Below are 24,529 nucleotides of genomic sequence, written 5' to 3' on the forward strand. Positions count from 1 at the left end.
TGATACATGTACTCCTGCCGCAGTACTGGCTCCCACCCTCTTCTACTACACCTCATACTCTAGCAACATTATGTACGAGAGTCAAAACACAATTTTCTGCCTCTTTTGGTTTGTCTAGTCCTCTTCACTCAGGCCTCACTCCTTCAAAGGCTTACACACGTGCTTAACTTTCAGAATATGTGTAGTCCCAGAGACTTCAACGGGGCTGCTTATGTGCTTAAAGTTGGGAAGTGTTTGCAAGATCAGGGACCTAGTCAAGTTTTTAAAGAGTAAGTGGCTGTAAGGTAAAGTTCATAAGCCATTCATCAAATCACAGATGTAACAAGATGTAGTACCTACAAGAACCCATATTAGACATTTTTAGCCAGTGTGTGTATCTCCAAGAGTTAGTGATAGTAGCACAGAAAGGCACTTTAAAAATAAAACAAAATTCCATCAGTTACATATTTTCCCAGAAACAGATTGTAAAATCTGAGCTCCAGGACTCTGGTATGCAAGTTTAGAGTTATTAGTGACAATGAAAGGTGTGTTCTGACCCTGATTAAGCTAAAGTTACAGCGGTTACTGATGTGCCCTGCTGTTAGAATAGCCATTCAAACATCAAACCCTTTTCTATCCCAACTATACATATTTTCCATTGACTGCTGAACTCTTACTTTGTTGGTCGGTTTCCCCCTACCCTATTAACAAAACACACAAAATGTTCTGGATTACACAAATACTGAAAACCTGAAACTCACCCATAGCTGCAGGCAATAGCCCATCCCAGCTCAAATGCTTTTCTCATGAGAAATCCCCCAAAGATTCTATTGAAAATGTTCCGTGCCTGCATTTAGAAACACAAAGCAAACTGGCAACAATATGCATGTACTCACACAACACAGTGGTAAAGCCTGTCAGATTCATCTTTCTTCTTGGTTATGGAATTATACATAGCTCCTATAATGAGTATTTGGCAGCTGTACAGCACAATTGAAATATATACAGAAGTCTAAATGACTCAGCGTGCTTACTTCTTAAGAGCTCACCTCATCCAAAACAAAATCAAAAAACAAAAACAAAAAAAATTGCGGTCAGCCCATCTTAAACACTCTCTGCAGAATCTGTCAGGTGTTTTCACTTCTGTATTTGTACTACTGGAATTGTACATTTGCTAAGCCCTACAGGTAAACTTTGTAACTTTAGGGCAGTGGCTCCGAAACTTATTCCACCGCTTGTGCAGGTAAAGCCCCTGGTGGGCCGGGCCGGTTTGTTTACCTGCCGCGTCTGCAGGTTCAGCCAATCACGGCTCCCACTGGCTGCGGTTTGCTGCTCCAGGCCAATGGGAGCTGCTGGAAGCGGTGCAGGCCAAGGGACGTACTGGCCGCCGCTTCCCGCAGCCCCCATTGGCCAGGCACAGCGAACCGCGACCAGTGGGAGCCGCGATTGGCCGAACCTGCAGACGCGGCTGATAAACAAACTGGCCCGGCCCACCAGGGGCTTTCCCTGCACAAGCAGCGGAACAAGTTTGGGAAACACTACTTTAGGGTTTGCATTGCACAAATCTGTAAGCCTACTTGGTATATTCAAATGCTAATTTAAAAAGAATCTTCTTCATGGCAGACAAAAGCTGTTAAAACAATATGAACTGTTCAGTCAAAATCTTGTGCTCTCAAATTAGACTAACTAGGGTTCCTACCTTTCTAATGGGTGGTAATCAGACCCCTGAGGCCCCGTCCCATGCTCCGCCTCTTCCCCCAGATAAAAAACCCCCAGATATCAGGGCTTGTTAAATAGCATGCAGATATACAAGCCGAAACCCAGACTGTCTGGGTGAAAACTGGATGGGTGGCAATCCTAAGACTAACACTGATGGATACTGTCTCTTGATTAATACCCATTACTCGCAGATGTCTGGGGAGGAATTTCTTTACTAAGATATCTCTTCTGATAAATCAAAAGAAATGCTAAAAGTCTTACATTTAGAACTATATTTAAACATCAGAGAAAAAAAACAAAAAAGCCCTAGTTAAATGTCTTAGATCCAGCAACCTTAAAGATGATTCATAACTCATTCATTATGATTTTTGTAACACATTAGTATTCCTTCAAATACCTGAGGATGGCAGATCTCCAAGCCCTTAAGTTTTGCATCTTCCATCCATACTGAATTGGGTGGTAGCACACGACTCCGAAAACTTACAGTCCTGTAGAAACAAGGGGTTTTAGGCAATACACTCAATATCCAGCTTTAACGGTGCTCAACAAGCTACAACAGCAAAAATAGAAAAACCCTTTGTGTGTGCACACACCAAGCAAGCCAGGATTCAAATGGAAAAAATGGAAGTGCTAGTAACGTAGTTTCTGACAGACTTCAAAAACCACTACTTGATTAATGCAAGTGTCTAGTCTAAGTTCCCGATCCTTCAAACATGTATGCTCATATTTAACTTTAAGTGGATCATTTCAGTGGGACTGTTCACATGAGTAAAGTTAGGCTCTGATGCTCAAAATATTTATGCATGTGCCTAAGGGGGAACCATTGCTCTTAAGACCATAAAAACCTCTCAAGTCCCCTGACCTGAAGTGTTTAACTAGCAAAAAACCCCAGCCAACCAAAAATCCATTCTACACTCCCTAAGCAAGTCCTTCACCTTTTTATTACGGCAGTGGTTTTCAACCTGTGGTCCGCGGATCCCTGGGGATCTGCAGACTATACGATTTCCAAAGGGGTCCCCACCTACATTCAAAATTTTTAGGGGTCTGCAAATGAAAAAAGGTTGAAAACCACTGTATTAGGGTATAGAAGATGCAAGTTTCCAGATGAATTAATCACAGACACATAGTTTAAGATTTGCAAATTTGTCTAGGGGATTTACACATACATCTGCTAATTTTAAATGGAAGATATGTCTAAATCAACTAAGTAGCCTTGAAAATTTCAGCCATGTAACAACTAATTTTAAGAGACATACATTGTGAATTATTGGAATAAATAAGAGCTCTGCTAATGTTATTTCTATAGCCATTACAGAATTTTCTTGTGTACTGTTATTCCTGCTTTGTATTAATAAAGTTAGTTCAAGAATGGCTCTGTGTGAGTGCACGTGTCTAACTCTACTGCTGTTCCTTCAGAAAGCTTAAAGATATCATGCAGATAGAGGGATTTTTTAAAAAAACTAAAAATACAAATGGTAATAAAATGTTTTCCTTACCCTTTTTTGTCCTTCCCTTTCCTCCTTTCTCTCACTTCACTTTCTGTATCTTACTTTGACTTTCCTGCTGTCTTTCCTGATTCTCTTTTCACTTCAGATTAAAAATATTACTAATTGTACAAGAATTATATTTTCAGCTTTCTTTTCCCTCTATTATCATCACTTCACTTCTTAATCTTTTCTAATTCTGCCACTTTTCAGATTATTTGCCCCATCACATTTTTTTAAATCTTTCACTCTGGTTTTCTTGTCTATAACTCATAACCTCTCTGTATCTCTATTTCCCAGACCCCTCATAATCTGTAAAATTAGTATGCTAAGCAGTAAGTCTCACAGGGTGCCAGAATTTATGTTTACAACACACTGTGAGAATCTTGGATCAGCAGGTGCAAAATATTATTATGGCCAAGGAACACCTCTTCCCTTTAGAAGTCTAGCCAGTTATTAAGGCAATGCCAGTGCAATAGCTCCAACAGCCCATTAGGGGGTTAAATTCCTTCTTGTGGTTAAGCATGACTATCCCTTTTTTTAAGATTATTCAATCCTGCTTTCTCAGAAGCCATCTACTGTAACCTTGTTGTTTTATTCTTGACTGCAGCTCCTGCATAGCATTAGCTTTCTTGGATAGCACAAAATTCATTCGGGAACATAAATGGTATATCAGCACATTGATGGTGCTTTGTGCCTTTATCCCAGGTACAGGAGACAGCATCCAAGTGTTTAAGTGATGGGATAGGAAAGCAAAAAGTATCTCCATTCCTTCTACAACTGTGCATTCAACTGCCACATTACCGTCCCTTCTTGCAAGTTATTAGTTCTTCACCTACTTGCCTTGTGTCCAGTGTATTAAGGAATATATTATGAACAGTGGTTCTTTCTTCTGCAGTGGGAGCCATTTTCAGTAAGGATGCAGTGCTGAAATCAATCCTCCTTATCTTGTTCACTAAAGAAAAAAAATGCATTGAGCACAAAGATAGCAGAACATCACTTGGTTTTCAATTGCTTTACAAAGGGGTCAACTCCTCTCTCCATTTTAAAATTCATCACCAGATTAAGTGATTTTTGTATTCACAGTCAGACTATTATCAGAAATTTGCTTTTAATATTTGTCTGCATTAAAGAAAAAAATATAGGGTGTAATCTGCCCCACCGAAGTCAACAGGAGTTTTGCAATTAACTTCTCTGGGGCTAGGATTTTACCCATACATTTTATTTAAGTGCTTTATTTTGAAATGCTCACTTAGCTGGTGTGCCAACAGAATTTGTTGGTCTTTTAAACATAGCAATGTACTGCAGACTCATTATTCACATACTAGGATATTCATTTAACCACTACAGACTGATTCATACTAAAAAATGCAAAGGAACTGAATAGTGTGTGTGACATTTCTACTTTTTGTATCGTTGGCAGTATATATCTATATATACACTCTAAATATTTACTGAAGATAGGGTAGAACTTTGGGGGAAAAGGAGCTTTTAAGAGGCTTCTGGTACTTCATGTGTGTACCCTTTTAAAAATAAACAAAACAGGGGACTTTAAAAAACACAATGTAATGAGGCTTTTGCAAGGATCTGTGCCTTATACTTTTTTTTTTAAAGTTGGTTTTATCATGACAAGTTCCAAGGTTCCTGATACTGCAACCCATCCCTCTTATCTCCTTCAATAGCATTTCTATGGTTCAGTTAATTAGCTGCTCATGCATTTGGATTTCCCCACAAACTCGTGTGGTTACTGTGTATACAGTACAAAGAACCAAATTTATGAGGACATGAATTATGATGAAACCAGTTATGGCAGCCCACAATTTTCAGATTTTAACTTAGTTAGCTATCTGAACTCAGTAGAGCAGTTTTGAACTCCTCTAAAACAAGGTATTTTTGAAGCAAACTTTAATTAAATAAAAAAAGTCACCAAGGGTGAGTCAGAAAATGAAAAATCAGTCATACATAGTACATGCTGCCACAAACCCCAAAGATTTACCATGCACATACAGAAAGCTAACAATGACTTCCTCTCTATCTTATGTCTTGTGCAGTGAAATATACTTAGAATATAAAGGAACAGTCCAACAACTAGTCATTTTGGTTGCCTCTGGTTTTGGATGCCCAAGTTGAGATATATGAAAGAGCTCTATTTTCAGAAGGTGATGAGCACCCAGTTGTTGAAAATCAGGCCCCTCTAAAGTGTCAAATTGGTTGTACAAAGATTAAAGCACTGAAAATTGAAATCAATGGGATTTACATGCACACTTAATGTTAAGCATGTGCTTAAATGCTGTCCTGAATAGGGGCTTTAATGGGTAAGATATTATGTGATTCAATTTAGATAGTATAGCCCTCAGTGTGCCACAGTCCAAATATGAAGACAAGATGCAGCAGTTCAGGAAGTATGATTTATTTAATTAACATATATACAGTTTCCTTACTCTCACTTAGTTATTCAGCACTTCTGATGTACTACAATAGCATATAAAAATTGATATGACTAGATATGATCTAAAACAAAACCCTGTATCTGAGGTAAGTTGAGGGGGAAAATGTTTCAAAATCCAGATTCAAAATTCATGGTTTGGACTCATCTCCAGGTATGAGCAGTTGTGTGAGGTGGAATAAATTTGATCTTAAATAAATTAAGAGCAACTCTTGCTAGTAGAATTTCTGAACTCCGCTCTCTCTCGGTTACTGAAATGAATCTATACAGAGTTTCCCACTACCATAAAGTATACATGAAGTATTACATACATTCTCCTTTCCTGAAGATTTCTTCCTCCTCTGGGCCCTCAGGAATTAATGGATTAACAAATGCTGGCCTATGGATATGAATTATTTTTAAAGTGATATGCTTTAGAAAAAATTGTCATGTAAATGCACAGGGGGAAAGATCAATAGACATTCCTTCATCATTCCTTCGTCCACAAACAATCTAAGAGAGAAAGACATAGCTTTATCACAGATAAGATGACATCTAAAGAAATAAATAAGTTTCATAGGATGGCTGGTGACACCAAAAGGTCACCCATCGGCTCTATTGCTCAGCCGATCTCAGACTGTTAACAGTTCTCTAGTACAATTAAAAATGAGTCCTCATAGCATTTATACTTCTTAAAAAGTTAAATGATTACCAAAATTTTCATATAAGAGATTACAGCAGATTGAAACCATTTAGGAGTACAGTAAATTCAAGCTGTGATCTAGGATTGTCTAATAATTGTCTAAATAGTTGTCTAAAATAATGAAATGAAAGAACTTGAAAAAACCTGTAGCAAGCCTTCAGCCATAATTTATTCATTTCAGCAGTGGCCTTATCAGCAACCAAAAGCTGTTTACCACACATACAGCTTATCAAATAAGAACATAAGAAGCTGCCTACAGTCCAGTTCATTTGTTTATTGTGCTGCATAAATCTACAATGCCTAATTATATAGATCAAATTAACATACAAAACTTTTGCATAGCAAGATGACTGTTTACTCTTCGGAGCCCTCCCTCTCCATAATTTGGAGAAGTTACTTCTGCTTTTAAATTGTTAAATTATGTTCAGACTGGATACAAAAAGATACATATATGCTATGTTTGCATCATGCTACACTGCTGAGGCAGCTTCTCTCTGTTCCCCAGATTTGCTAACTTTCCAAGCATGCTGCAAAGTCCAGGTTTTCTCTTTCTGTTTTCTTACTACAGAGGAGGGAGCTGGGCTGAGGTGGTCTTTTTATATTATTTTGTATATTTTATTTTTTGGAATAGTTACCCAGATCTGAGGTTAGGAAGGATGGTACAGTGACTGGAGAACTAGCCGAGAACCTGGATTGCCCATGGCCAATTCCTACTCTGCCACAGCCATCCTCTTTGATCTCAGTAAAGTTACTTACTCTCTCTGTATATCACTTTCCTGTCTGTAAAATGGGAATAATAGCACTTCCTACCACTCAGGGGTGTTGTTAGGATAAATACATTAAAAACTGTAAGGTGTTCAGATAGTACAGCAACAGGACCCATTTAAGTACCTAGGATAGATACATTATAAACTTGAAGAAATAAACATGTGACCATATTACTATGTCAAGGACATGGAATTATTTTAATCACAAAAATATTTTTTTATCATTATGCACACAAGAAGTTGTTAAACCTATTATGAATAGAAAGATTTACGATTTTTGAAAATTGCAAATTAAACAGGGAAGAGATAGATGTTTTAGTTAAGCCTCCCACAGCAATGCTAGTGTACTAAAAGCCAAAAGAGAAAATGATCAGTTTGTTTGTTTTAAATGACCAAGCAAATTATATGTGGGAAGTAAAACCAGCAAGATGGGGAAATGTAAATTAGAATTTTAAAATTCCTTCAGAATCATTAACAGTCCCAGTTATTAGTTACACAAGTTTTGGGTTGAGAGAGTCCTCTAAGGAACTCCCAGCATTTTCAGTACGGTATTAAAATTATATTTGTGAGTGACCATTTACAAGTTGGGTATCAGCCCTTCCCTCCCTTGATACAGGGACCAATTAATTCTCATGGTTACAGTAGATTCCTGGTGAACTTTTCCTTCTGGCATGTTAATCAGGTCTATTGTTTAAATTCAGGAAAACACCATTTCTAGAAATGGGTCAAATGCCAATTACAGTTTGAAAACCACCAACAGTACTCGGTGTACAGTTCTAAGACGCTAACTGTAGACCTCCTCTCCCTCAAGCTCTCCCCAAAAGAACCTGAAAATATACTGTCTATTTCCTAACCAAAAAAAAGGCAAGTATATGATTTACTTATAACTGAAGCACATATAAAAGTTAGAGCATTTGCCACTTTCCAACAACAACAATCTAGATTATGTGGTTTTCCCCGTTTCCCATACAGATAAATTACCTCTTGTTTTCTGGATCACGGGCCACCATGACAAAGGTTGCATCTAACACAGGGCTGTAAGTATCATCATGCAACTAAAACAGAATAAATAAAACCAGTTTTAAACTCTACAAAAGTGACGTTGTTTAACAGGCCACCCAGTTCATACTAATCATACAATTAAGGTGTTGTTTGCTTTCACATTTCACCCCTTTCCAGTTCTCTTGCAATGGACCTAAGACAAGAGAAGTGCTCAACATAATATTCTATTTCAGCAGAACTGCAATGCAACTATTCAGCAATGATACAGGTCATACAATTAGTATAAAATGGCAATAACTCTAGTTACCAATTAGTTCCCACTTCCATTCCCAAACAACCCCATGGAAAAATACCACAACAACAATCCATTATCACTGCAGACTACCTGATGCCAGCACAGAGAGAAATGACACATTTAGCAACAGATAATCCCTTATGCACTAACAGTTCAACAGTACAGACATTAGTTTTTAAGAGGTAAACTGGATCAAAACTGGGTTTTTTGTGTTTGTTTTTCTGATGTGTAGGATGTATTTTGAACAATTCAATTGCCACATTAGTATTTTGTAATGGAGCTGGACAAATTAATTGTGAATGATACATCATATTCATTGGCAGCTTTTCATTGAATGGTTACTAATAAATAATTTTTCCATTATTTAGTCAGGTATATTTTTTGTAGACTAAGTGTACTCCAATTAAAGTATCTTATTTCAACACCGTTTCCAGTGACGTTCATGTATTATCTGTCTTACAATGCTAAAAAGTCAAGTTATTTTACACACTAGAAGATATCAACACAATACCTTAGAAAATTGGTCTGAAATCAACAAGATGACATTCAATAAAGGCAAGTGCAAAGTACTACATTTAGGAAGAAGGGGAGGAAAAAATCAAATCACAGCTACAAAAAGGGGAATAACTGGCCAGGCAGTGGTGCTGCTGAAAATTTGTAATGGGTTTGTAATGTATCACAAAATTAATACAAGTCAACATTGTGATGCACTTACAAAAAAGGCTAATATCGTTCTGGGGTGTATTAATGGGAATGTCATATATAAAACATGGAAGGTAACTATACCCATCTACTTGGCACTGTGAGGACTACGGTGTCCAGTTTTGGGCACCACACTTTAAGAAAGACGTGGAGAGAATAGCAGAGCAATAAAAATGATAAGGTTTACAAAACCTGACCTCTGAGGAATGGTTAGAAAACTAAGCATGTTTAGTCTTCAGAAAAGAAGATAGAGGGGTGGGACCTGCTAATGGTTTTCAAATATGCTAAGGGCTTTCACCCACATAGACTCAGAGGCTTCAAGGCCAGAGGGAACCACCAGAATCATCCAGCTGGACCTCCTGCACATTGCAGGCCACAACCTCACCCACCCATTACTGAGGTAGGCCCATAACCTCTGACTGAGTTACTGAAGTCCTTAAATCTTGATTTAAAGACTTCAAATTACATAGGATCCACCATTTCCGCTAGTTCAAACCAGCGACTTATCCCTGCCCAACACTGCAGAGGAGACAAAAAAAAACCCACAATCTCTGACCTGGGAAAAAATTTCCTTCTGGCCCTAAATATGGAGAGCTGTTAAACCCTGAGCAGATAGACAAGATCCACTGGCCAGACACCTAGGAAAGAATTCTCTGTAGTAACTCAGAGCTCTCCCCCTCCAGAGTCCCATCTCCGGACACTGGAGATATTTGCTAACAGCAGTAGTGGATGGGCCATAGGCCATTGTTGGCAATCTCATTATACCATCCCCTCCATAAACCTACCAATCTTAGTCTTAAAACAAGTTAGGATTTTTGCCCTACTACTCCCCTTGGAAAGCTATTCCAGAACATCACTCCTCTAATAGTTAGAAACCATGATGGCTGGTTTATATCCCTTTGTTCTTGTGCCAACATTGGCCCTTAACTTAAATAACTACTCTCCCTTCCTGGGCTGTTACAAAGAGGATGGAAATCAATTGTTCTCCATGTCCACTGAAGGTAGGACAAGAAGTAATGGGCTTAATCTGAAGCAAGATCTCAGGGATAACTTTCTAACTATAAGGTAGTTAAGCTCTGGAATAGGCTTCTAAGGGAGGTTGTGGAATTCCCATTTTTGGAGTTTTTTAAGAATGGGTTAGACAAAACACCTGTCAGGGATGGTCTAGGTTTACTCGGTCCTGCCCCAATGCAGGGTGCTGGACTAGATCACCTGATGAAGTCCCTTCCAGCCCTAAGTTTCTATGAAATCCCATTTCAATATCAATTCTAAACTCTGGCATTCTCATCTGGGTATCTTTTAAAATAAAGAAGAAAACATTTCCAGAAAGCAGGGAGGATTCCTTTGTTGAAAGAGAAAAGAAGGGCTTACGGCCTGCCATGTTGCATTAGACCAAATGTCCATCCTGTCTCAAACAGTACCAGATACTTCAGCGGAAGATATAAAACACCTACTATAAACAATTATCCTTTGGTGAGGAGAGAACAGGGAAATATATTCTTAATCTCTGACCACTGGTAGTCATTTAGATTCTGAAGCACAGGGGCTGGTAGCCCTTCTTAAACAGATGATACCCTCAGTGTAATGTAGGTTTCTAATGTTATCACTCAAAATTCCTTCTGAGGTGTCCAAGGTATCTTGGGAGACATGAAGGGAGTTTTCCACTATAGAAGAAATAGAAGTCACTGAGCCCCAACCTGAAACATGTGCATCTTCACTTCCATTGAGGTCTTCCCAACCCAAGAAACATTTCCAGTGAATTTGATATCACAATCTGGGTATATGACCTTCTTGCACAAATCTAGAATATACATGACAATGTGTTAGAACAAGATAACTGAAGTTTAATATTTAAAAAGCAAGGATTCTCCTAGGCCACTTCACACAGAGTATGCAGCACAAAGTGGCTTTAAAATACAGCTAGAGATGACCAGTCAATATTGTACCCAGGGCAGGGCAACTCTCTGCTGGTGGAGGCAGCTCAACCAGCTTCTATACCAGCCACCCCTCCTAACACCAGTATAAGGGGAAGAAGCAGGTGAAGGCAGCACACAGAAGGAAGCAGCATGCCCGGCTACAGTAAAGTTCCACTACACACCATCCTCCACTGGTGTAACGGTCTTTCCCTGTATCCCCAAAACTGGCTCCCTGCAGACAAACCTAAAATACAGCTCTGATGTGGTAAAGAATGAGGGCCACAGTGTTTCCTGTTCACACAGCAAATTTATTTTGGTATTAAATCAAGATTAGTTCTGGTTTAGAATCATCAGCAATGGACTCACACACTGTTGGTGTCACTTTTCAGTAAGATGGCAGCAGGTCATCGTAATTGCCAATTGCAATTAATCCTTTTTTAAAAATGGTTTAATAGATTATATATACAGTGAAAAGGGAAGAACTCCGCTCTATTCCTGGCTCTCCTGTTAGGCTGCTGGGTGACCCTGGGCAAGTCACTTCACCTCTCTGTCCCTCAGTTTCCCCATCTGTTCAATGAAGATAATGATATGGACATTTATAAAGCAGTTTGAGATCTACAGATGAAAAGTGCTATATAAGAGCTAAGTTATTATTTTTAAGTACCATTAGTGTACTGGGTTACATACTGTACAAAATCAAAGCTGAGTCACACTGCCATAAGCCTCTTTCTTGGAAGACAAGCAACTCTGGCCTGTCAATATCTACAAGACTGACTTGACTGACGCAAAATCGAATACAGAAACATGTGAAACATGAAATATTCACTTTTTTGGAAGGAAAGGCATCAGAAAAGGCAGAATAGTATCTAAGAAAAAATGCAACACATCAGAATTAGCAACAAATGATTTCATGTAAACAAAGGAGAAAGATATCAGTTTCTGCTGGAGATAAGCAGTTAATTACTAAGTGTTCATAGAATAGACCATCATTTTTTAGTTGATCAAATGACCACTTACCAATTTTATCCACCAGGGCTGTAACAATTGACAAAGGAGATCTCTGAGAAGCTTCATGTTTGGTGTGAGTGTAACAAATGAGAACTGTGGAGAGATCAAAGAGGTAGTTAGTTATCTGTTCTCCATATATTTTAAAAGGGATTTTAAAGAGTGGAACAAGCTTCACAATGTAGCCATTGTGATACAAAATGTAGTGCACATGTACAGTTCAAACAAAACTGAGGACAAACAAGATTACATCCTGAAGGGTTAATGACTAAAGTAACTTAATCTGCTTACAAAACTTTATCCACCAGAGCAAGTTAATTTGGTCTGCTCATTCAAGTATACCCACTCCTTAGATCAATTTCACATTGCACTGGATCATTTTACGTGTTTATACTGTTTTGACTTGATGGAGATTTTTGTAACTGAGGGTATGCATACACTGCAAATAAAAAAGTTGGTTCTTAACACAGGTTAGTTAAAATAGCAGTAACTCAGGTTAGCAGCTTGAGTTCATCCCCAGGCTCCCCTATAGGTTTTAATTCAAGCTCCTAACCCAACTTAAAAGCCAAGTTGCCACATCTTCACTGCTACTGTAACCTGAGACAGCTAACCCACGTTAAGAACACACCCTTTTTTGCTGTACAGACATACCCTAAACATATTTGTTTGCACTTTATGTGGGGATCAATGGAAAAGGAGTACTGAACTTAAACAGAAGTATCTCTACCTTCCCAGAAAATGTGAGAGAGAACATGTACAATCTTCACTTGCTTCTTCCACAAAGTCTGTCAAGAACACCACACCACTGAAAAATCTTGAAGTTATTAGTCATGGTATAAGCATGGTCAGCAAAGATCTGGTGATATAAGGACTGTCACTCTCAGATGACAAATAACAGTTTGGCAGGCCCTCAGAGCTTATTGGCAGGATTCATAGTCAGGGGACATTGAAAAAATAACATACTAAACATTATCATCAACAAAACAAACCCAAAGGTATGTAGTCTCCATGCAAGATCAAGTGCCACCCAGACTGATCTCTAATTAGGCCCATAAGACAAACTGGCTGGATATTCAGTTTATGTCCATCAGTAGTGAACTTATTGCACCTCTAAAGCTTTGGGTGCCATAGTGATTGACAGCCATGTAAGCCGCATTCCTTGGTGCATATGCTTTGTAATTTGTTGGTCTTCCATCCTAATAACATGTCTGAACTAAGAAAACAGTCAAAACTGAACCAGTGTTAATGGAGGTGATTGCTGGGTTCAGCTACAAATATCCTCATTGCTAATATTGTCCTGATGCTTACCATGGAGCTGTTGATGAAGACTAGACTCAAAAACAACAAATCTGGTGCTCTTCAGCCTTCATCACCACCTATGTGTCCCTGCTATACCACAGATGGTATAATCATGGTTCGACAGAGCAATAATTTTGCAGCAAGCTCTACAGAAGCCACTGAAGAGCCTGGAACATGATGCCAGCTACTTGTATATGAGCATCCACATCTTTGAAGCATCCCCCAGCACTGTTTATGATGCTTCCCTAGCTTTTGACAGTTGCTACCTGCTCGATATCCCACCCAGACAGGTTAATACTGAGCAGCTTGTAATCTGGAGTTGGAGCTGCTTAATGGTACTGGTCAGGGACTTAGACCATTGCGCACTGCTTCTTGCTTCTACACTCCTTTGTTCTCAGGCTGACCTGATGGATTGCTCCAGCAAAGGGTGGCCGTTGTACTTATATGCCTGATGGGCATTGCAGGGTTGGTGAGTAATTAATGAGTGACTTATCGGAGTGCGATTCCTTACTGGCTGTGGACATCTTACCAAGGCCAACAACGAAGCTGCAGATAATTTTTACCAGCAACAGAGTGCAACTCTTAATGAAACTCCAAGAAAACATGTTCTCATGACCCCAGGCAACTTTAATGGGAAGACAGGAAAGTTTAACAACACCAGGGAAATACGCTCAGGAAATTTGGTATAGAGGAGAAGAACAGAATGGGCAGCAGAACAGAATGGGCAGCAACGCTGGAATCTGCAGCTGCCAATGACATGGTGGTTGCTGACTCACTCTTCTGCCACCTAAAGATTCACAAGCAAACCTGGTCCAACCGGATGGTTTCACTAGGACTATTATTGATCGTGTCCTCATTAACAAACTTTGGTGGCCAATGGTCATGGACGTAAGAGTTTGCAGAAGTGCCAAACTTCGCACTGACCTCAATAACAGCCAGTTAACGTGCTGAAAATAGTCTAATTCAACTCAAAGCTCTCACTAGAACTAAGCTTTCACACAGCTTTCTATTCTGAACTGCTCAAGGCCATCAAAATATTAGTGATACTCATTCACCTGATGAAGAGTGGCATGGTTTCAAAACATTACGTCTTCACATGAAAATTGGTTCCCACAGCTATGAATATTTCATAATTAGGTATATGACCTTCATGAACCAAAACCTTTATACGCTGGGCAGAATGAATACAAATACAGCAGTTGTCTGGTATCATTTTGAGTGCAAATATGTTCCCACACTTCTATCAGCAACAAACCACCTCTTTTAGCTGCAAAGCAAAAGATTAGGATCTCAATGTCTTTAAATGCTCCACATGTGGCTCTTCAGAAGTTAATATGCAGCTCCTTGTATAGGCACCGACTCCAGGGCTGGAGCTACGGATGTCAACTTTCCAATGTGCTGGGGGGTGCTCACTGCTCGAGCCCTGGCTCTGCCACAGGCCCTGCCCCCACTCCACCCCTTCCTACCCCTCCCCTGAGCTTGCTATACCCTCACTCCTCCCCCTCCCCGAGCCTCCTGCATACCACAAAACAGCTGATTGGCAAGTACGGGGAGGAAGGGGGAGGTGCTGATCAGCGGGCTGCCAGTGGGTGGGAGCGGTGGGGGAGGGAGGGCCGATGTGGGGCTGCTGACATATTACTTTATATTTGGCAATGTACACTGGTAAATTCTGGCTCCTTCTCAGGCTGGTCACCCCTGCTCTAAAACCTGAGCTACATCCCAAGTACCCTCAGCACAGAGTGGAGGTTGGTTTTGGCTGACAAGCAATGAGATGACAGTCCAAGACAGGGTATCCAGGCCCCAGCAAGCATTGACCTTGCAACCCCTCGTTTACAAGGCCAATGTTCTAACCTCTGAGCTACGGAGCCAGGTTCCTTGTTAGTGCTTCAATGCCGATTTGTAAAAGCAAGGTCTGATTGAAAGGCTTCTCCTGCATCTCAGCACCACCTAATGCCTCTAGAGAAAGTTCAGGGACTGCTATATATGTGGTCTCACTCCCATGCCAAACAGCTCCAATTTCTCCACACTAGACAATTGCTACTGAAAACCCCATTACCTCTTCCCACTTTTCAACTTTCTCCTCAGACAAAACTACCCTATCTCCTGATGTTTTTAAGAGAGAAAATCATTGAGTTTAATATGAATTTCTATACCTTGCTTCCTTCCTTTTCCACCCTGCATACTGTCCGCCATAACTCAAGCATCCGACTGAGAAACACACTTCTTATGCTCTTTCATTAATCTCTCCATAACTCAGGAACTGCCATATCAAGTCAGACCAGTGAGCCATCCAGTCCTGGTACTGGCCACTCTTGGGGACAGGACACTTCAGTGGAAAATGTAAAACATCTATAAAAAGGGACCTCCATTACCTGCCTCTTAGAGAATTTTTTTCCTAATTCCAGGCAGTTAGTGGTTAGTTTATGCCTTGAAACATGAAGGACTCCCTCTTCTAATTTTATTTCCTGCCCGATGTAACTGTAGATTTTCTTCCTATAAATGTCTAATTCTTTATTTAATCCTATTAAGCTCTTGTATTCAATGACATCTAGTGGCAGTGAGTTCCACTGATTTATTATGTATTGTGTAAAAATTATGTATTGTGTAAAAAGTATTTTCTTTTATCAATTTTAAATGTGTTGCAATTCAGTTTTATTGGGTATCCTCTTATTCTTGTATTAACAGAAAAGGTACAAAGCATCTTCTTAATTCTCATCATCTCAGATCTTCCTGCTGCTCCCATCTTTGCAATGCCAGAGCAGCCCAAAAACTGAGTATCTTTCCCAATGGACATTGTTTGAAAGACAAACGCCACCAGTCTCTCTCAGGGTAACCCTCGATAGGTAGCTCATATATCTTAATCACCTGAGGAAAACTGCTATGGTGACGACGCATTATAACCTTCTAGTCAAATTGGCCAGTACTTCATGAGGAGCAAATGCTAAAACTCTCCGATATTTGGTTTAGCCCTCTATTATTCTGCAGCAGAATACTGTGCCCCGCTCTGGCTCCATGTCTCACCTCAAGTCGGCTGACACATAACTATACTCAACCATGAGCATCATAAATGGGAAGATTCAACCAATACCAGCTCCACCTAATGCCTCTAGAGAAAGTTCAGGGACACCAGCTCCCCACATACATCATAAGGCTGCTACAGACAGAATGGCTGAGAAGGCCAGAGCAAACCCGAGACTACCACTATACACACCCAAGACCACCCAAGAGCGCGTTTGCTGTCAAGGAACCCATTGTGGACCCACTTGCCCTCCCTAGATTTCTCTGATGTTGAAGTGGCATGAAAAATGATCTGCAGCTGACATCAGAAATCGGTCTCTTATAACTGACCTGACACGTGTCCCTGGCTTTGATTTGCCACACCACTCCTAGGCCCTTCTGAACCAATTTGAATAGGCCAGGGTCAATGTGAAACCAGCCTGCATACTGGGGGCCAACAATAGGCCCCAACTTGGGGTCACAGCCAGAGACAGATAGCATCACAAATCACCGATGACTGCTCTCTGACCAGATTTGATGGTAGCCTGAAGGCTCTGCTCTTTGCTGATGAGGCTGCCGCACAATCGCTTGGCAAGCTCCAAATCCAATAAGAAGTCCCTATTCCAGTTGGCATGGCTGATCACTCCTTAGTCTGTGATTCCATGCTTTCCTGATCCTCATGCCCTCTGGTATTCCCATCAGTGGCTCCAATTATTTCAAAGACACCAGGCTAAACTTTGCAACTCGTGGGATGACTTCCAACAACTCCCGACACTAAGGAAAAAAAAAATTGATAGCTCTTTCCCAAGAGCATTTTTCATCATAGCTTCCCATCCTATCAAAAACAAACCAGTAGGGCTTTACCTTCTTTTAGGAACATTTATCTGCATGCTACTCTTTAAATTTGGCATAGGCAAGCAGCAGAGCTATTCTGCCTCTGGCTACTCCTTATCACATTTTCCTCTCTTCCAACTGTATTAGATTTCACTTTTGTTCTTCTGGAGGTTGTTGCACATCCTCACAGACAGTACACATCGGTATAATACAGTAAAAGCTGTGTTATCCAGCACTTTATCAACCAGAAAGCTTTATAAACTGGCATTTCTGATCTTCATTGAAAGTGCGGTTTATAGTCTGGTTGGTGCGGGGTCGGCAGGCTCCCTACATGGCCCCATGGGACTTCCCAGAAGTGGTGACATGATGTCCCTGCTGCTCCTAGGTGGAGGAACGGCCTTGTGAGGTTTGGAGTGCAGGAGGGGGTGCAGGGCGTGGGCTCTGGGAGGCAGTTTGGGTGAGGGAAGGCTCAGGGCAGGGGCACGGGAGTGGTGGGGGGTGCCGGATCCAGCCAGTGCCCACCTCGGGCAGTTCTCCGCAAGCGGCAACATGTCCCTGCTGCTCCTAGGCGGAGGTACAGCTGGGCGCCTACACCTTGGAGCAGCAGGGACATGTCGCCGCTTGTGGGGAGCTGCCTGTGGTGAGCGCCGGCCGGATCCGGCAGCCCCCGTGCCCCTGCCCCAAGCTCCCTCCCTCACCCAAACTCCCTCCGAGAGCCCACACCCCGCACCCCCTCCCATGCTCCAGCCCCCTCCCGCACCCAAACTCCCTCCCTCTTAGTTATCCAGGATTTTTAATTACCAGAACCCCCCACTTCCCCAACATGCTGGATAACAAAGCTTTTACTGTATATTGTTCTGACGTAATTCATTCCAAACAATACAGTAGCTACATCTTCAAACAGACATTTGCTATCTCTTGTTCTAATACAGTAACAGTAGATTTGCATTAAATGTAGGTATAGTTACATACCTCCTAAGCTGTCAAGATCTTCAAGAATTCTTCCAAATCTAGGACATAAATAAAGAGAATTCAACTACTACATTAACAGTAAAAAAGCAATTTTTATTTTTCCATATGCATAAAATGATTGCCTTGTTACCTCACGCTGTTATGTACATTCAAATATTTTTCTCTTAATTCAGGTTGACTTCCTAGAGGTAAAATAACCTCTATGTAGCTATCATTCATCTTCCTAGGTGGCAAGTCTTCCTGCTGTTTGGCCAATAAAATATGTAGGTCTTTTCTTTCATGCATTGCTTGCACATGGTCACTGGGAAGAAAAGAAATTGAGAACATCAGCAGAATACAGGATGCAGCTCTCCTCAAAATATGCCATGCTGTAGATCAATGTTGTTGGTTTTTGTTTGTTTGTTTGTTTTAAAAAACAGCAGCAGTCAGAAAAAATATATATAGTATACCAGGGATCACATGTCATGAGAGAAATAGAGGAGACATACAACACATCAATCAGAAATGTTAAAAGCAAGTAAACTATGTGCAAACCCATGAACAGGATGTGATGGTTTTATCAAAGAAACTGTAATAGAATAGCATACTTTGTACAAGAGAGTTAAATAATTAAATAAAAATATATGTCCAATCCTAAATAATGCAAAGCTGTTATAAAAAACCCTGCACTGCTTTAAAGAACAACTTGATTTCAAATACTTTATTTTAAGAAAACATAATTTAACCTAATGATTTTTGTACAGATTCTTATGGCTCACATTTACTATAGCCCAATTCTTCCAACATAACAAATCTGTTAAATTTACTAGGTCCAGATTATCACTTTACAATCTGCCTCGAGTAAGGAGACCAGAGAGGGAACTATGACTCTGTTGCTACTCCCTCCTCAGTTCTTCTCCATACCTACCCCCCCCCCCCCCGCCAGCACTTTGTTCCAGGAGAGAAGTAACCTGCCAATGTGCTACGCCAACAGCAGTTTACTTTCCACTCCAGACCAGCTCACCTGTGCTGGCCAGCACATTGATGGAAGGTGAACACCAAATCTACCCATTCCCCAATCCATCTATGCAGAAAAAGGCACACTGCTCCTGCAGAGGGTGCTCTTCCCACAACGCTGTCATCCATGAGGCAAATAGCCTGTACAAGGGAATAAGGAGACACCTCATCCCACCTTACTTCCCTGAAGAGATGCAGATGGCAAGTAAAACTCTTGCTCCAAACATCACTCCTTACATGAGCCTCAGAAGTTCCCTCCTCCTAAAAGTGCAACCTAACTTTAGAAAGCATATATTTTATAACTCTTCTAGAGTCAATACCAAATCTGTATAACAAATGGGTATTAAATCTGTTAAACCTATGAGAGTTCAAATATAATGCTAAAAATAGTCTCTAAAACACTAACCTGTTTCTTGGACCAGGCACGTTAAACTTTTTTATTTTTCCTCACAATGGCTCTTTACCACTCACACATGTGAAGCATGATCCTTTGTGCATGTTACAATACAGTACTATGCACCATTGTGCATAGCAGAGTTGGTCCCAAATTTCTAACAAAAGTTTGGGGTGGTTTTTTTGGACTGAAAATGCCTTTTCAAATGCAAAACCCCACACTTTTTCAAACAACTGGACTTTCTCTACCTCTGTTTTCCAGTGGAAAGGGGGGGGGGGGAGTGAGAGAGAGCTTTTTCCCTCACCAAAACCTATTTTGAAATGTTTTCAAAAATATTAAAAGATTAAACATTTTAATCAAAGAAACCAAAAATTTCACAGAACATTTTGAGTGAAATGAAAAACTTTCACTGCTTTAAAAATATTGTGAAATGTTACTTATTTTTTTGACCAGCTCTAGTGCTTATCAGAGTTCACAGAGCAGATAAGAAGTTACAATTCCTACCCCAAAGGGTTTACGTTAGACAGCTGTACAGACATGGAATACACCAGATTGCTAAGTGAAGATGTTCTATTCTTTAGTTTCTGTGGATTTATCTCTGGGTTGGACTATCAGTGAAACGTTTCACGGAAGATGCAAAATTTTAAAGGAGCGATCTAAATGAAATTGATAGTCACAGGTGCAAATTCAACAGTCCACAAATATGTAGGAATTGAACAATGAGATCCAATTATATTCTGTTCTCCACCTTACTCCTACATTGCACTTTTAATAGACATATTAAAGTCTCTTTTGAAGTCAATGGCAGAACTCCTATTGCCTTCAAGGAAGCCAGGCTTTCACCCCTAAAAGTTTTAGAAAAATTCACAATTCCATATACACAGATGTAAATATTAGGGGTTATGCTGTCTATACCATATTATAAGGAAATAATATTTCTCAAATATTTTTAAATTCTGAAGTACTACTCTTAAAATATTATACAAATACTCCATCCACGTATCAACTGCTAGGTGACAAACATTCACAGAAAGGAAATCTTGTATCTCTGAATTAGCTAAACATCTGATCAAGCACAATCATCTAATATTATAATAGGTTTCCTCCAAAATGGTCCAACCTCCTGTATCACTCATTATAAAAGCCATTTGTAAACTTTTCACATCAGCAAAATTGATACAAACAGCCATTAAGTAGAGGAGAATCTTGCATGTGTTCTGTGGTCCAGTACATGCAGCCCTAAAGTTAGACGTACAAGAATCTTAAGACCCGATCCAACTCCCATTGAAGTCAATGTGGGGGAGGGATAGCTCAGTGGTTTGAGCATTGGCCTGCTAAACCCAGGGTTGTGAATGCAATCCTTGAGGGGGCCATTTACATTTTTTTTAAGGGGGCCATTTAGGTATCTGGGGCAAAAATTGGGGATTGGTCCTGCTTTGAGCGGAGGGTTGGACTAGATGACCTCCTGAGGTCCCTTCCAACCCTGATATTCTATGATTCTATGATTCAGTGTGTTTCTATTGACTTTGACATGTTGAATCATATCCGTAATCTAGATTATGTAAATATATTTAATAATTTTATACACACAACAGCACAATAGAGTTGATGTAAACAGTCTCTCAATTTTTGCAGTTCACTCGGTAAGAAGAGTGTGTTCCTAATCTCAAAAATACTATAAACCCTACACGTACAAGCAAGATAGCTGTATAAAACTGATCTTGTAATGTAAAATGGCACTGATTTCCACAAGAGATTCATGAACCAAAATTTCATTACAACAAACTTAGGGTATATCTACACTGCAATCAATAGGTATAATTGCAACTCATGTAACCATACCTTAGCTAGCTTAATCTGGCTAGTATGGTACCAGAGCAGTGAAGATGAGATGGCACGTGCTTCAAAGTGGGCAGTACAAGCCTGCCCAGAACCCTGGGTAATTATTTACAAGGCAAGCCAGCACTTAAGCATGCACTGCTGTAGCTTCACTGTTCTGGTTCCAAAGCTAACTCAGGTATGTCTACACAAGCTGCCACCTCAAACTTTAGCCACTAATTTAGAATTCAGAAGCCTTCAGTTTTCATTGTTTCTTCCAGCCTTAGCCAGTGTTTTCCCCACAAGTTAGCTGTACAATGCTGTTAACCTCCATTGCTGTGAAAGTGAGCTCTCTCAAGGGTATCAGAAATGAAAGAAAAATACATTCATGTACACTGTACCTCCAGTTGGTAGAAGCTCCCACTATAGCCCTCAATCTGCTTCGCACTGAAACAAAATCAAAGCAAATCAGTCAAGTGACAAATGTGAAGTTGCCTGATGCTAAAAGGTACAATCTTCATCCCAAGAATAGGAAGATCAAGCAAAGTCATGCAAACAGTGGCTAGAAAACCAGAAATTGTTGGCCAAATTCACTGCTGGTTTTAGTAGGTATATCATGATCTTGAGATGAGTTAACTAGACTCTCCACAGTTTAATAATGTAATTAATCTGGATTCTTTCTATTTTAGTAACATATTCTGTAATCAGTTGTGTACAGCAAGGACCAACAGAAAATGCCTTCAGAAAATTTACTAATGCAAATGCAAAAGTTGTTAGCGCCTTAAATAACTGAAAAAATGTGGCAGATCAATTATCAACCTGGGGAATTAGAATATGGGGCCATTTCAACCTAAACACAAACAAATCCTGGCTAATTCACAGACTGACAAGAGGCAAGACAAACCCAAAAGGGAACAGTGCAGCTGAGGAAAAAAGGAAGATTTCTCTTTTTTAATCAATAATTTCCAAACAAAGACATGCAATGTCAGCATACTTGCTTTCGCAAGCAGGGACTCATCTCCCTTGATGCAGAAACGCAGCTCTCAGCTGGGCTTACACACAGGCAGTCAATAGTACTTCTACCATTGCTTGCACCAGTGAAAAAGCTCTAGCATCTGTGGGAGAATGTGAGATTTCTTTAAATTTGGGGTGAAGAGGCAGATTAATGGTTCTGTTCTTTTCTCATTTGGAACTGCCAAGTTGATGCTAGGTCTTCTCAAATCTAGGGACTCTACTCTTTGAGTTTTAGTTTGGTATATGCACGGTGTCTTCAGTGCCTGAACTCATGCAGCAACAGTTCATAAATTTCAGACAGTTAATGACATGAAGCAGTTTACACAAGCAGGGCAACCTTGCCTCCTTATGAAGATTTTTGAAGATTTTCCTTATGAAGGAAGAGAGAGAGGATTTTAAATTATGAAGACAGAATTAAGGACACATCAGGGAACAGTTATATAAAGAACACAAGCAAGACAGATTCAGCCACTGATAACACAGCAGCTGATCCTTCACATTTTTTATACAAGGCAAATTAAAATCATTACACATCATCTTGCTTTGCACATTCCAGACTGAACACTCAAGGCTATTTGTATTAACAATTATCAAAAGTAGATTTTGGATTAAGGGCAATTCCATGACTAATTTTACACCAATAAACCTTAATCAAAAGAAATGCTTAAAAATTAACTAAATTAAATTAAGCCTCATCAGTGACCTATTTATATAAGAGCTACTCCACTGAAGTCAATTAAATTCCACTCCTGGAGCCAGCAGTGAACTTGCCCTAATATCCATTAGAGTAAAGCAGCATTAGAATGAACACCATCACAGCATCTACAAAAGGCCTCATTTCTGTACTATTGTCCAAACTGAAAGAAAAATAAATGTTTTCACCCAGAATTTCTGTATCTTGATTTGAAGAGAAAGTTGTAGCCATTTCTAATTGTAAAGAGAGTGAGGCAATAAACTATTAATGACTTAATCCCCAATCTTGCAAAGATTTACATGTGCAAGTAGTCCCAATCACTTCTGTGCAACTATTTACAGATTTAAAATGCACAAGTGTTTGTAGGGTAGACAGCTTAGTACTTTCACTTTGATTACACAAAATGTAAAAGGAAAATATGCATAATGAATATTATCAAAATTTGAGCAAACCAAATCCATTATAATTTACAGATTTAAAACCAAATAGTATTTCAGAATTTGCTTAGTGAGAAAAGTCTATAGTAAGAAAAGATAGAGTAGTCTATCTACTCCCTTCTTCATTTAACAGGCTTTCAAGTAATTAGAGATAACGCTCCCTAAACTTCCATACTTGATTTACTATTTTGTTATATTACACACTCTAATCTCTTAGCAGTATAAAATATTAGTAAACCATCCATGAAAGCAATTGCTTTATTTGTGACATAAATGTTATGAGATCACGAATGGAAGGGGAGGTTCCTGTGAGTCAATCCATATGACCACATGGCCCATACTATACAAAAGTTTGAGCATCCCTGCTATAGCATACTAATAAAGTGATCCTACATCAGTTTCCAACTGTTCATTACAGCTCCACTGTAACAGTATTCACTCAAACCACAAAAGGTTTTCTAACTTTTAAAAAACAAAAATCACTAAAGCTGCTTAGTATAAATAAAAATACTATGAGTTCTCAGGTCAAGAGAGAATATTGTAAACAGCAATGAAAGTGAAAGCTGAGGTGGCTCTACAAGGGATGGTATCAAGATCCAGATTTCTTCCAATTTGAACAGATGGAAATTTAAAGTAGCCTCAGAGACAGCCGGCATCTAGGAAAACAAACCCCAGTGTTTCAGTGCATGTAGAGATTTTTACACAATGCACAAGAAATGGGATCTTTGGAGACCAGAGCACTGAAAATAGTTTGCTATCAGCACAGAGAACTCTCCCACCGACATAGTGCTGTCCACATCGGTGCTTAGTTCGGTATAACTTACATAGCTCAGGGGTGTGGATTATTCACACCCCTGAACACCGTAAATTATACTGAAGTAACCTGTAGTGTAGACAAGGTCAGGAAGTTTAGGAAGGCAGCAAGCCGGTCCCTGGAATCAAAAAGGTTGACAAACACTGCCCTAGAGAATGTGAAGGTAATCAGAGGATGAGGCTGTTAACATGATTTACTGGAGGCACTGAAATCTAATTTCCATTAAGAGTGAGAGTAAGCTTGCCATTAGTTTCAAGTGAGTT

The 24,529-nt window shown here is 39.8% G+C and overlaps 1 protein-coding gene across 6 annotated transcripts in view; it reads right to left on the minus strand.

The window, feature by feature from the left end:
* ACOT9 (acyl-CoA thioesterase 9) overlaps nt 1-24,529 on the minus strand; it is a 41,583-nt gene that overhangs the window by 7,871 nt on the left and 9,183 nt on the right. For 5 of the 6 annotated variants that reach the window (XM_084634383.1, XM_084634382.1, XM_084634384.1 and 2 more), the window contains 10 exons: nt 21,709-21,754; nt 18,230-18,400; nt 18,100-18,137; nt 12,010-12,093; nt 10,774-10,877; nt 8,059-8,132; nt 5,940-6,007; nt 4,026-4,137; nt 2,096-2,186; nt 741-826 (listed from right to left, as the gene is read on the minus strand). In XM_084634383.1, the coding sequence (XP_084490509.1) occupies nt 741-826; nt 2,096-2,186; nt 4,026-4,137; nt 5,940-6,007; nt 8,059-8,132; nt 10,774-10,877; nt 12,010-12,093; nt 18,100-18,137; nt 18,230-18,400; nt 21,709-21,754 (874 nt within the window). The remainder of the gene's footprint in view (nt 1-740; nt 827-2,095; nt 2,187-4,025; nt 4,138-5,939; nt 6,008-8,058; nt 8,133-10,773; nt 10,878-12,009; nt 12,094-18,099; nt 18,138-18,229; nt 18,401-21,708; nt 21,755-24,529) is intronic. The other variant, XM_084634385.1, reaches the window with a different exon arrangement.

This window comes from Lepidochelys olivacea, assembly GCF_965140295.1.
Source record: "Lepidochelys olivacea isolate rLepOli2 genome assembly, chromosome: 1".
Classification (NCBI taxonomy): Eukaryota; Metazoa; Chordata; order Testudines; family Cheloniidae; genus Lepidochelys; species Lepidochelys olivacea.